General features: G+C 41.0%; 1 protein-coding gene across 10 annotated transcripts in view; it reads left to right on the top strand.

Moving 5' to 3' along the window:
- The window catches only part of LOC116216652 (uncharacterized), a 48,682-nt gene extending 34,235 nt beyond the window's left edge, over window positions 1–14,447 (top strand). For 4 of the 10 annotated variants that reach the window (XR_014882208.1, XR_014882206.1, XR_014882207.1 and 1 more), the window contains 4 exons: window positions 317–933; window positions 3,140–3,183; window positions 8,390–8,550; window positions 8,653–14,447. Coding sequence is in view for 1 of the 10 variants with exons in the window: in XM_085219940.1 (XP_085076066.1) it covers window positions 8,390–8,395 (6 nt within the window). In the remaining 9 variants the exon portion in view is untranslated. The remainder of the gene's footprint in view (window positions 1–316; window positions 934–3,139; window positions 3,184–8,389; window positions 8,551–8,652) is intronic. The other 6 variants (XR_014882204.1, XR_014882205.1, XM_085219940.1 and 3 more) reach the window with 4 other exon arrangements.
- The last annotated feature ends 232 nt before the right edge of the window (window positions 14,448–14,679 follow it).

The raw sequence follows: 14,679 nt of genomic DNA, 5'->3' as shown, positions 1-14,679 counted from the left end.
GAAAAAAGAGATTGAGTAAACTGAAATATGTGTTCTGCCTTCCTAAGAGTACCAGAATCAACACCCTTTTATACAATTAATAGTATTAAACACCGACATCAGCTGACAGGAAATAAGAAAGTTCCTATGGCAACTAAAAATAAGCACAGGAGGAAGAATGCATCAAATGCTGTCAGCAGACAGCATAAAAGGCAAATATATGGAGATAACAGCACAAAAGAATATACAGAGACCTGTCTCATAAACAACATACATGCTTGGATGGCTTGTTTTTGTTGTTTTCTTCCAAACTAGAAACACTGCACCTTTCTTACAGAATCTACTTATCAACAGTTAAATCACCTTGCAGAGTGAGGCTCCTGGTTTATGTGCTGTGCAACGTGGGGGCAGGACCCACGAGTTTGAAAGCAGAAGCAAGGTGAGTGCACAGCTGTACCACGTGTAAGCTGTCATCTCAGTTTGGTTTTTTTTTTAAGACCTTTTAACTCCTGAACTTCTTGGATTACCTTTTTCCTTTCTTTTCCTATCTATCTGTTTTTTCCTATCTCCACTTCTCTCACAAGAAGCAAAGCTGAGCCTGCCCCCAGACCTGTGTGGTGTGGAGAAAGCTGCGTTATTTTCCCTTCACTCTCCATGCTCTCAAGTTTCAATTGCTCCTGCAGACCCTTCCAGGCTCTCTCTTCTGGTACATCTTTGCTGTAAAGTACCTCTACAGACATAAAATCATTTTCCTGTGTGAAGATGTTGCTATTTTCACAATAAAATACTCCTGCTGTGCAGTGCTGCACCTCCACACAGGACCTTTGTCACAGTGTCTGTGCCCTTGTGGCTCTGCTTGCCTGACACATCGAAGACAAACCTGCAACTCCCCACATCCTGGCCAGCTCAGGAAACTTGGCTGCTGAGCAGAAGACAGCCCCACATATAACAAAGGTAGGTATCATTTGTCCCCTGTAGCTCTGTCCTGATAAGTGATAAACAGTTCATTAGCATGAACTATGGCATTGTGAGGTGATTGAGAACACCAATGCAGGACCAAAAGCAAGGGCTAGGAGAAATGTGGTCATACCGCTCCAGAGCTGGTAGAGACCCTTATCTTTACTCAGGACTTTTGGTGTGTCTATGCTGAGTGATGCCCTAGCTTTGAATTCACTGCTCGTGTTGGAAAAGATGATTCTATCATTACAGGGAAAACCTCGTTGTCAGTCTTAGGGCTGTATAAAAGCTCCTCCTGTAACCCACTCCTCTGTTCTGGTGGACACGCGTATTATCATTGCTTCCCTATAACTCATCTGGACATGTGTCTGTATTTTTACCCTTCCCATTCCTGTTGTGCCATGCTTATGGTATGGTATCACAGATGCAACCCATCATTATGTGACTCACGCTGCAAGTCAATGCATGTAACCACAGGCATGCAGAGTGTGAATAGATATCAAGCACTGATACTATTATACCTTACTCTGCTGGCTGTTGGGAGCAGTAAATGCCCTATCTCAGTGTGGAATATATTTGCACTGTCTGAAGGGAACCATGTGCACAACTCCGGGTAAGTTTAGGACCTGATCATGAGTTGTCCATAGCAAAGCATCGGAAACCAGGTGATTTCATCAGCCAAAGGGATCCGCTTTCTCAAACTGGCTGACAAGAACAAACAGACACATGTTATGTTTTCCTCTGATATAATAAGCACTGTGAAGATATTAGCTGTTTTCTGATTGAGTAAAGGTGTGTACTACACATAATACTCCAGCAAACAAAATTGTTCTGAAATTATCTAACTAGGATGTCACTGCAAAGGGAAATGACATATTCCATATATTCCAATATATTCCAATATTCCATTCAGAGGATGGCAGTTGAGCTTTTAATCCAATAATGTTCTTATTTGTGCCTTCACTACCTGGAAGCAGAGGGCAGCACACATCTGTGCTTGAGATAGGTCTGGTGCTGTGGGACATTTGGAGTCATACAGATACAGCTGGCACAGCTGGCTCTATCCTTCCAACCTGCCAGCGAGCTCACTGCTCTCTTCATGAGATGAAGGAACTTGTTGACCACTTCCCCAGTGCTGATGCAGAGCTGGATAATTGCAGTGGTTACTGTGGTTAGACTGTAGTGTATTTTTTCATACTTTTCTAGTGAAATGTTGTAGCTCAACCCACCTTTTACTCCTGGCAGATGATAGATGTGCAGGCTGTACAAATGGGTGCAGCAGGAGTCAACTGATGTTTTTTTTCTTCCACAACTAGGTTGTATTCTTCACCTTGTGTGAACCAGCAGGGCAGCAAAATAGGCAGTGGGTCCGATAGAATCCAGTCAGATTTAGCATTTATTTTATCCTCTCATATTCAATAACATTCTCTGATTACTGAGTTGAAATAAACATGAATCAGTGACAAGCAAACAAAGGATCAGTGATCTTGTAATTTTTGTTTTATTTGTTTTGTATTTTGCATTTGATTTGATATTTTTTTTTTGCAATTTGTATTTGATATTTTTATTTGATATGAATCTTAAGGCAAATATTAAGAAAGAAACAGAAGGAACAAAATATATGCTTTGAATGTTGCTACTAAACAACCTTAGGTTTTTTTTTTTAATAACTTTCTTAAAGTAGGCAATTTCAATGTCTCTCTTGGTTAGTTATAGCACAAAATGAACTAAGGCACTATATGTAACATTTAAGTTCTGTCCCAAAGCCTGCTATTAGTGGTTCAGAACATGACTGCTGAAATGCAAACTGTCCAATATGCCGAACTTCAGGGAGATTTAGATTAAAAGAAACAAATCTACAAAGACAGAAATCATTTTTCATTTGAAAAGTGTGCTTTGAACAATGCCAACAATCAAAAGAATTTCAAAAGTCTTGTTTGTAGAAGGGATAAATACATCCCTCTTCTCTCCTTTGTCACCTTTTGCTCTAACAAAGTCCAGTTCCACTGAACCTGGAAAACTTTTTGACAAAATTATTTGGCTTACCTGCTCCAATGCAAAATTTCACTGTAGCATCAGTACCAACTGTTGCTGCAAGTGCCGCTCGCTCAGCATGGTTGATCCAGCCAGTAGTTAGATCCAGAAGCTGTGTCGATTAGCACAATTTCAGCAAGCTCAGCTGTTGGAATTTTCTTTTGTATAGGGCAGAGAAAGTGATGGCACTCACACACTGGGTCTGAAGCTCAGGTAAGTCCTGCTGATGAGGTACTTGAACAAACTCCTAAAAAAAAACACATTTCAGCTGGCATTTGAAAGGGAAACCAGAAGAATGAGAAAACAGGAATGCCTTTGCAATATTGGTATGTAGTGCAATGCTTTTTTTCCTTTATAAGGTGATCAGCATTCTACTAAGGTCTTTATTATAACAGAATCATGGAATTACAGAATCATAGGGGTTGGAAGGGACCCCTATGATTCTGTAATTCCATGATTCTGGACCTATGGGCACCATCTAGCCCAAGGCCCCTGACAGAGCAAGTTCCCTAGAGTAGATTGCACAGATTTCTTTTTCAGCAGATGACTTCGGGATTATGACTAACAATTCTCTGCCTCACGGATAAATCTTTCAACGAATGCTGAGGTTATATTACCAAAGTAAGGTTACATTTGTTGTTTATGGGTAGTGTACTTGGAATGAAGTACTTTACAGTGATTTTGCAAGCACTCAGAACACTTCTGGAATTGTTATTAAGAAATGTGTAAGAAACTTGAGAAACAAAGCAAAACTGGGCAGTGTACAAGCCAGTCTTTCTCTGTATGGGAGATTTCTCCCGTGGAAAAAAATTCTGAAGGCAGTGGGTCGAATGTTCTGTTGTCATTGCTGCACTATTCTGTTGGAAATAACTTTCCTCATTAGAAACAAATGCAAAATTTTGCGTGAAGCTTTTTCTCAGCTAATTTAGAGCAGGCTCTTTCATGTGTTTATTCCTAAGGGATGGAATTTCTACTGCAATGAAAGATGGAGTTGATGAGTACCTTGCAGGACTGGGCCACCACTACTTCAAGGATGATCCCACATTCTGGGGACCTCAGGAAGTGCACCAATGCAGTCTACTCAGTGACTTGCTAAATAAATAAGGTTTAAATAATCTTTATAAATGTAGTCTCACTTGGGAGCTCCTTGCCCATGATTAATCTGAAAATAACCAGAAATATTTCATTGGATTAATAAATCAAAAATTTCAGTTCATTACAACTTCAAAATTGAGGGCACAAAAATTTCTTTTTGTATTGAGAACACAGTTTTGTTCCTTGTTCCGCACGTTTCTATTTCTTCAGTAAGTGTAATCTGAAAGAGGAAGAGAAATATATGACTGATGCATTAAGATCAACCATGATAGGTGATTTAATAGCAAAAGGTTCTTCAGATATTCCGGGGAAGAAAATGTAAGTGAAAAATGCAGTATTATGGCTAGTACTCATTTGCTGTGTTACAGTCAGAAGTACACAGTATCTTAATTTTCCTCATGATTAGAAATGGCTTTTAACTTTACTGGCAAGTCCAAGCTATACCACGGCATTAGTGATAACCAGGTTATCTTGCATGTGCAGCCTAGGAGCACATGGCAGCAGGGTGTGTGATGCACGTAAGTCACTGTCCAGAGCCCAGAACAGTGCATAAATATTGTCTACAGAGCACAAAGCATATTTTTGATTTTATGCTAACATATGACAAGGAAATTTTCAAAATGTCTGGCAAGACAGTATGAAATCTTCCTATTGTAAGTCACAGGATTTGTGGCCTCCAAATCCCTCTTCCACATTAATGTTCTTCAAGCACAGGCAAGCAGAGCTGTGTCATGCCCAGGAACTTCCTGGTTACAAAGGACACAGGATGGAGGGGAAGCTGCCGGAAACTTCCTTTTTGTTGAAGGCTGTGGTGGTAAGGAGGATGAAATCCTTCCAGGTTTGCATCTATAACCCAGCTGTTGATGGTTTGAGCTTCAAGGGTGTTGGTTTGCCAGGTGAGAGGCATGGAGCAGAGGAGAGGAGCCAGGAAGCATTCAGCGGGGCAGGCTGCTCTCTCAGATGGGACCTGCACTTTGGGCTACCTGTCCACGGCTCACAAAGAGGGACCAAAGGGGCTACCCGTGTCCACTTGGTTCACCCTCTTGGTATCCCTGCCTGTTTGCAGTGGCTTTCTAATTCACCAGGCTAGAGAAAACAAAGTGACTGCATAAAGTAAAAGGTTAGCCTGGCTTTTTCTCAATTGTCAGCCTATGTGCACGCAAAAGATGCTGTGAAAGGAGGCTGCTTTGTGAAGATGCATCAAAGAAGGATTTTTACTGTTTGTCATTGGATTTCATTTCAGTGCTAAATCACATCAACCTCTGCAAGAAGTCAGGAAAAAATGGAAAATGTGTCGCTGCTGTCATCCCAAGTTTTGTTTGCATTTATTTACATTAAAGCTCTTGTTTCTGTAGGACATTTGAGGCTGATCTTGTTCTTGTCTCTTCTGGGTTTCAAGAATATATTGTTAGATACTACGTCAAGTCTCAGTGTTGCTTGTATTACATCTACATAATGCAAAATCATGTGGTCTGAATTATGCTCCTAGGAAAGCATATTAGCATCTAAAGCCATAAGTTTATAATTTTCAGTTTAGCCATGATGCATTTTAAAAATTTATATTATTATTATTATTATTATTATTTGCATGTGTTAACATTATCCACTAGAATAAATATTAAAAGGATGCAAAGCTTTGAAAGTCAATCAGTAAAACCCAATTCTAGTATTTTCTGGATAGAATTTGTGCAATTTTTGCTTCCTTTGGGTTTGTGCATTGCAATCAGTCTTTAATTAAGAAAACACATACTTTGTTTTTGTACTTGCTGATAGATCTATTCTCTTGAAATTCTTTAAAGTCAGACACCTGGCATGGAAACATAGTTCATATAGATGGCACATTAATGAGCCCAGTATTTGATTTTATCTTTCTGTTCATTGAGTGTCCAATACCTTCTTAATTTCACATTATGCAAAGTTGGTTTAATTCAGAATTATTTGTTTCCTTATGACCATTTCTTTTATGGTTATCATTAGAGTATCCAGCTGTTTCACAAGCAGTATGAACTTCTGTCATACTACTTTGCTGCAATGAAGAGTATTATTAGTCCAATTTTTTCAGATAATAAACTGAAGCAGAGGAATATAAATAATGACTACAGATATAAATAAATAACTACAGATTTTGGATACTGAGTAGGAAAAAAAAAAACACTATCATCAGATTGTGGTACAGTCTTTTGTTCTCGGTACAGTCCTCACTGATGTAATGTGTGAGGACTCAGTGCTCCTTCACGACAAAGGTAGGGTCAGGTAGATTCAAATGAAGAGAGCAAAAGTGAAGCAAATGAAGTTTTAAGTACCTTGCCTCTCACAGCAACTCTATCAGTCAGTGGCAGATTTCAGGCCTCCAGGGCAGCGTTCAGCTATCTTAACTATGAAATCAATTTTTATTTTACTGCAGTTTGTTCTCTTGAGTGGTACATGCATTCCACCTAGAGTTAGGGTGGAAATTGCTTTCCAGTTCCTTGCACGTTTTCAGGGCTTTGGTATCAACCCAGCTTCACTATGGGATGCTAGTTGAAACCCTTGAAGGACATCCTGGGAGAACCAGAGCCGCTCAGCAGAGCCTGGGGAGGAATCACAGGGTTGCTGGCCTTCTGGAGCTTGACCTCTTCCATTCTGCTGCCTCAGCCAGCCTGCTTGCACTCTGTCTGGCCTAATAGAGCACCCCTGTTTTATGTGAAGAAGAAAGAACTCGTCCAGCTGTGTCAGATCTGTCTCATGTCCCTGCTGTGGGGCGATGAGAAGTGCTCATCAAAGGGGTGCTGCCCTCTGGGTGTCCCCAGTAAAAGGAGGCTGATGCCTTCCTCTCTGCTTTTCTGTTGCAGCCAGGGGTCAGATCCACACAGCCTCAGCCTTGGTTTCATGTCCAGCTCTGGAGTCAGAGCACCTGGGACTAGCAATTGCAGGGAAAGCATTGTTTTAGCCTCCTTTATCCTGGGGTCAGGAAGAATGTTGGCTTGGCATGAACAGAAAATGCTGTTGATCAACTGCTACTAAGCATATGCAATCAGAATTTTTCTCAATTATTAACAACTTGGCTACATTTGAACATTATACCCCTCCACACACATAGACGCACAACACAAGGCTTATCCATCACACAAAGGCTATTTAGTGCAAAATTTTACTTCCTTGCCTCAAGTTGTCGTACTGCCAGAAATTATTGACAGAACCATAGTAAATTTGTAATAAATAGTATGACTGGCAAATAATATATTTTCTGCTGACTTTATTATTGGAAAAAACTGGACAACATGCTGACACCCTTTTGGAAACCGGGCATGAAAAATTCCAGTCTCAACACTTCAATTCTGGAAGAGTTATGACTGAAATGAAGGGTTTGTGTTGGGAAGAGTTTGGCAGCATTAACAACATAGAGCCTTGACCACTTGATTCATAATTGCTTCTCTCAAATTTTGAGCTGTGAATCACCTGTGCCCCTAACTTTCCAAGAGTCAGCGTCCCTGGCAAGTCACCAGGTAGTCTATGGTACTGGTATGAAGACAGCATTGCTGAAAATATGTGGAAGTATATAATGATAAAATGAAAAATAGAAATGCATTTTCTGTGCAATTTCCACAATACCTGTAGTGAAATCTTTCGGTTTGCTCATATCTCTGGAAAGAGCAGTAACAGTGAATCAGATGTGATTTTTCTTAATGAACATATGATGGGGTCACTATATGTTATTTGCAGTTGATAACTTTCAGTTGTAGAATCAATGTATTTACAGATTTGTTTCATTTTAATGATGTTAATTTGAGGTGAGAACCACACAGACTAAAACATCATTAACACTGGTCCTGTCCTCATTTGAGAAAAATCAGTATGTATTTCTTCAGTCAAATAATTTGTGGAGAGAGAATAGAGGGAATATTGTGTTAGTGTGGTACAAGTGCTGTTTCTTTGACTTTGCTCAAAGAAACATCAAGTGAAATGACACTCTAACTTATCTCGCAAGCTTATTATTATGGTAGAATTTGCTTTAAATAGCCAAAGATCCCAGTGATTAGAGGTGGTTCTTCAGCTTCAGGTAAAGACAATAATTGGTAGAATCAGTGCAGGATTATTTTAACAGCATGGGGTTAAAATGTGTGTATTTTTACATCTTTGGGAATTGTCAATCATTTTGTACCTGTTTATTTCACAGTCAGATTCCAATTACAGCCTACTGCTAGGAAACCTGGCAATAAAATTTGGAAAATACAGCTTGAAAGAGGTTATTATGTACTGAGGTATCATCAGAATAGTTGGTGTGTCTTTGGGAGGGGACAGGAGAGACCAACACAAGTAGGTTGTTTTTCATTTCACTTTCTAGGCATGAACCAATGGACTTCTCACAACTGGGAAGATTACACCAATGAATTGCAGAAAGCAGATTTGCACTCTGAGCACATTCATGCCTTGACTGCGGGTGTCGTGGTGAAATAAAAAAAGAAGCCAGATTGTTATGATAATACCAAATTGACAGGACAAGAGGTAACTAGAAGGGCCAACACCCTGAGGCACGTTTCATCAACTTGGAACTCAAAAATTTGATCATAGTAAGGTTCATGTTTCTCTCTTCTTGTTTACAAGCAGAACCCCAAATAGACAAGAAAAAGCATCAGCTGAATCTGAAAGTTAATGAATACCTGGATGTCTTTACGGAGATAGTTTTGAACACAGTGCTGCAGACAAGTGCTTTTCAGAAGTGCCTCGCATCATACGCCTACCAATTTTAGTGGAGACATGGCAGCTGGTCTACTGCAACATCTCTAAAATTCCATACGAATGAACTGTTTTATTAGGCACCAAATACTTTTGGAAATCAGGCCCATGATGACCAGAAGCAATCTGTCAGTTCATTGACAAGAGTTAGTATTTCTTTTGTGTAATATATTAGTTTTAAATACAAAGTATAGTTTAAAAACTTGTGTTGTTTTTTTTTTTTTTTATCTGTAAACAACAGATAAAGGGTCATTGATGTTACCTGCAGAAACTATTTTAACGAGCTCTTCTTGTGCATTCCTAAACTTTTAGTCCTGTCACCTGAGCACTGCTCATAGAAAAATTCAAGATAAAAATTATAACCCAAAAACATGTCTGTTGATGGTGAATGGAGTTAAATCCAGCTGGCAACCAATCACGAGTGGTGTTCTCCATGGGTCGGTAAGTCTGGACTCTGTCCTGTTCATTGTCTTTATTGATGACCTGGACAAGGGAATTAAGTGCAACCTCAGTAGGTTTGCAGATAATACCAAGTTAGCAGGAAGAGTCAGTCTGCCAGGGGGTAGGAAGGCCCTACAGAGGGATCTGGACAGGCTAGATTGCTGGGGTAAGGCAAGTGGGATGAAGTTCAACAAGATCAAGTGCTGGGTCCTGCACTTTGGTCACAGCATCCCCAGGCAATGCAATAGGCTTGGGGCAGAGCGACTGGAAGACTGTGTGGAAGAAATGTACCTGGAGGCATTGGTCAGCGCTCAGCTAAACATGAGCCAGCAGTATGTCCAGGTAGCCAAGAAGGCCAATGGCATCCTGGCTTGTATCAGAAATAGTGCTGCCTTTAGGAGCAGCGAAGCAGTCATCTCTGTGTACTCAGCTCTACTGAGCCTGAACCTTGAGTACTGTGCTCAGTTTTGAGCTTCCTCGCTTGTAGCTCTGAAGCACATTCAGAGAAGAGCAATGGAGCTGCTAAAGGGTCTGGCTGAGGGATCTGGAATTGTTTAGTCTGGAGAAGAGGAGGCTCAAGGGAGACCTTATTGTTCTCTACAACTGCCTGAAAGGAGGTTGTGGTGAGGTAGAGATTGACCTCTTCTGCCACATGAGTAGTGATAGAAAGAGAAGAAATTGCCTCAAGCTGCACCAGGGAAGATTCAGGCTGGATATTAGGAAAAATTTCTTCTCTGAAAGGGTGGGCAGATGCTGGAATGGGAACCTGCCCAGGGAAGTGGTTGAGTCACTGCTCCTGGAGGTGTTCAAGAAACATTTAGATGGTGCACTAAGGGTCATGGTTTAGTGGGAAAATATTGGTGGTGGGTAGATGGTTGGACCAGGTAATCTTAGAGGTCTTTTCCAACCTTGGTGATTCTGTGATTCTTTTACCTCCCATAGCTAAGTCTGCTATTTTATCACTCTCACACCTGGGGCGCCTGCTGATGTGGGTCCAGGAACATTGGAACATACTGGTGGAGCAGACCAAAACCCTGCAGAGCAAACAGAGTGAAACAATTGTGAGGTGGGGAGAAGTGTAGTGAGGTGGGCCCCGAGACGGGAAGGAGCTAATTCCATGACACCGCTGCAGGACTCACAGCCACTGTACACAATGACTTCAAACTTCAAGAGCCTTTTATTTCCCAAATGCTATCTCCAATTTCATCTGTTATCCAGCACCATTTTTTTAAATGAACAGAGTGAAACGGACTGCGTAAAAACCCAAAATGCTGTGAAGCATTGTTCTATGCACCAGGTCATGCCCTGCTTTCACTCAGTAATTTTAAACCAGCCTTTCTCACAATTCTCCTTTATCAATGCTGCTATATCTTGGGGAAAAAGAAAAAAAAGAAAAAAAGAAAAAAAAGATGACTGGATGACTGGTTTCCCTAGCAGAGAAGAGACTTTTCCTACAACACAAATATATTTCCATGAATACAGCATGGTTTGTACATGCACGTCTGTAGTATATATAGACATATTGAATTTCTGGGCAGTGATCACTTTCTATCTTCAAAAGGGGTTTTCTGGGAGGGTTAAATCTCAAGTAATGTCAGTAATTTATTCCTAGATATATCTCTGGGTGGCACAGAAATGCAAATCAGTTTGGTAAAAATCAAGAGACGTTTACTATTTGTACAAATGCTCCCTCTTTATTGCTCATAAGGAGCAATTTCAATGACAAATCACCATTCCATAACTCGGTTATAGACAGACAGCTTACTGGACTCCTTCCAAGATACACTGAGACATGCAACAAAATACCAGAGTGTAATTACTTTCATTATGTATTCCAATTAATCTGGAAACAACTGAGATGGTAAAGATCTCATCCTGCTAATTTTTATGGACATAAAACCCAATATTATTTATAGAGTCGGTGCCCTCTGTTTACCTGATTAAACTATGCACTAATCAGGCACAGCTTTTCTGGAAAAAGAGCTGGAGCATGGTAATTTGCCATCTTCTATAATTTTCTTTACTCAGTCAAAACACAAGTGTATATTTTAAATCATGGCAATATTTTAAACTCGTGTATGTTTTGGAATGAATGACTTTAAAAAAATCCTAAATTAGAAGACCAAATTTAATGTCTGTTTCAGAGGCACAGTCTCAAATCTGGGTTCCACTTCTGATAGGTTTCAGCTGTGTCATTGTTTGACCAGGGCCCTTTTCCAATAAGTATAATCAAATATTTTAAGTTGAGAAGCGTTTTTAAAATGAATTATCTTTAGTTAAGACATCACTTCAGTGGAAGAAAGGGTATCTTTGCACTTGTGGGCATGTGGCCATTTCTGACTGTTGTCCACTAACTTGGACACTTTGTCTCAGAAGGCACTGAGTTCTCTGTCTTCATTATTTCTTCCCAGTGCTTCCTTCTTTCTTTAAAAATCAGATTAATTTTTACCTATCTGGAGTTCCCTGTACAGGGAAAGGAACTAGAATGAATCTAAAAGTGTAATGAGATGTTAATAACAGAGGGCAACTAGTTTTAATGCAGTTAACTAAATACTATTATGTAGCACATCTTAAAAGCCTTTAGTGCTCACAAAGGATGAGCACCAAAGTTAAAGGGAAAATCTCAATTGCAGCCTCCTGTAAGGGCAACCGATGCTGTGAACAGATGGAAGAGAAACCTGTAGCAAAACCTCAGTATGTGAAGCACCCTGGGTGCCTGCCCAGCCTCAGGGCTCTGAGAGCAGTAGGAAGCCTTTGCTGCCTGGGGCCATGAGATACATCTGTGGTGTTAGAAGAGAGACAGCAAGCTGTCCATGAGACATATGGCACGCCGTGCATCCACAGCCTAGGCCTTCCTCCCAGTCCTGCTGCTTTATTGCTCCGGAGGTCCTCCAGCCGTGGTGACAGCTTAGAGAAGACTTGGGGCTCCTGATGTCTTCCTGGGGCAAATCAGATGCCTGGAGAGACTGTGGACTCTGCCTGTCCCTCCAGCAGCTCGGTGGATGCAGGCTTGTGTGGGAGCTGTGCACAGGGCCTGTACAATTCCTGCCAGCCCTCATCTTGCCTCTGTGTTCCTCCCAAACAGCAGCTTATGCACAGAGAGGACCGCTGGAGTTGAGGGCTGCAGTGGGCAACTGCAGCCGACCCCAGATCTCTTTTGTGCAGAGAGGAAGAATATTGCAGTGCCTACTGCTAATCCCTCCGTATTCCAAAACCTACATTAATTATGCCTGTAGTCCCTTCTCACCTCTTTTTTTCACTCCTGGCTCTTTCCTCACTGGCACCATACTCTGTTTACAGAACAATTACTCCACTGCACTTTGTGTTCCTAGTTTGAAAGCACTACTTTTTGTTTTGTCATTTTCTGGTTGTGTGAATTATCTTCTTCCTTTGAAGATATTTATATTTGTGTCTTTTATCCCATGAGCTCTCTCCTTGGCAGTACATGGAAATTGAGTTTGTTCTGTTCAATCTAACTCAATGGATACCTTTTAATGTTGTTTTCTATGTGTGTAATTCTGTGCCTTCACAACACTTCACAGCTGTGCGGAGCTGTGAATCCATACTGAGGTCCCGGTGCACTTCCTCACATAGCATACCCTATGGCCTATATCACCTTTATGAAATAACAACACAGTTGGTCATCCCTCCTGAGCATTTTCTTCAACTCTTAACATGAAGGAAAGTATCAAGAAAATAGGATATCTATTAATGTATCAACAATATGTCATTGTAAAATCAGTGTTCCATCTAAAATCAGTAAGGCTATGATGCAACACCATCCTGAGACCTGATTACTGAGTTGTTTGGGCTCAGCCTTATCTAACCTGCACAGGCTGAAGACATTAATTCTAATCAAGTTATTCATGGCTCACATTGACTGATTTAAAGCTTTTGTCCATCCCGTTGGAAGTGGCTGGGAAGTCTCATGATTGCATGCTATTTGTAGGAGGAAACACCCAGAAGCCCTGCAGACCCCTGATGCCCTGGATCCTACTCTGCAAGGGACTGTGTAATAGAATCGCAGAAACACCAAGGTTGGAAAAGACCTTCAAGATCATCCAGTCCAACCACCCACCTATCCCTCCAATAGTTCTCACTAAACCATATCCCTCAACACAAAATCCAAACGTTCCTTGAACACCTCCAGGGTTGGTGACTCCACCAGTGCCCTGGGCAGCCCATTCCAGTTCCTGACCACTCTTTCAGAGAAGCAGTATTTCCTAATGTCCAGCCTGAGTCTCCCCTGGCGCAGCTTGAAGCCATTCCCTCTAGTCCTATCACCAGTTTTACACAAGAGAAGAGGCTGACCCCCAGCTCACTACAACTGCCCTTCAGGTAGTTATAGAGATCAGTAAGGTCTCCCCTGAGCCTCTTCCAGACAATAATAATAATAATAATTATTATTATTATTATTATCATTATTATTATTCACAGTATGGCTTTATTGAAGATGAGAGGTGATCAGAAAGTGGTGATCAGAAGTTTACAGCAGTTTCAAGCAGCACTAATGCCTCAGCTGGTTTTCCTTTGCCATCTCATTTGTGTTATTTATTTTCACACCCTGGTGATTTCATCAGTGTTAATGTGGGCTGAAGGCTCAGTGGTCGCAGAGCTCAGGTAGGGCTGCAGCTACAGGCTAAGAGCCTGCTGTCAGTGACTGCCTCTCTGCCCTGTGCAGCACTGAGTCTTGGCTGGCTTGGGTAGAAGTTATCTACTACAGGCAAGCATGCCTAAACACTTAATGTTTTAAATCCTTCTTGATTTGGCATGTCTAATATTCACTGGTCATACCTCCAAAATAAATAGATCGATAGATGGATAGATAGGTTGATAGATAGACAGATTGACAGAGAAGGCTGTTGGCATTAGAACAAGCTGCCCAGGGAAGTGGTGAAGTTTCCATCCCTGGAGGTGTTCCAGAACTGTGGGGTTGTGGCTCTTGGGGACATGGTTAGAGGGCATGGTGGGGATGGGTTGGGGTTGGACTTGGGAATCTTGGAGATCTCCTTGAACCTTAATGACTCTATGAATGGGTATGGTGTGATGGTGTGACAGTTGGACTAGATGATCTGAGTAGAGGTCTTTTCCAACCTTAATGATTTTATGACTCTATGGAGGGATGGAGGAATGGATGGATGTGACCTATGCAGAAAAAATGCCTTACGTTATTTAGTATGTACCCTCTGGAAAAAATAAAATTAAAGCAATGTTTATTTCTAAAATCATTGTTTTTCTCAGAGTACAACACCTTCTCTGCTTGAATACAGTAAGTTGTAATTGCACCCCTTGGGTGCTGTTGCCTAAAACACATCTAAAGCTGTTTTCTTCTTATTATGAAAAACTACTTGAAATGAGAGGATACGAGCACTTTCATACCAATGCAAAAAACAAGCCATCAGTCTACCTCCTCTATCATTTTAAAAAGTTAAGTGGTGCTGAGATTATTAAATGTTG

This window comes from Meleagris gallopavo, chromosome 1 (assembly GCF_905368555.1).
Source record: "Meleagris gallopavo chromosome 1, MGAL_WU_HG_1.1, whole genome shotgun sequence".
Lineage (NCBI taxonomy): Eukaryota > Metazoa > Chordata > Aves > Galliformes > Phasianidae > Meleagris > Meleagris gallopavo.
The sequence above is the reverse complement of the archived record's forward strand: the minus strand, read 5'-3'. Positions and strand labels throughout refer to the sequence as shown.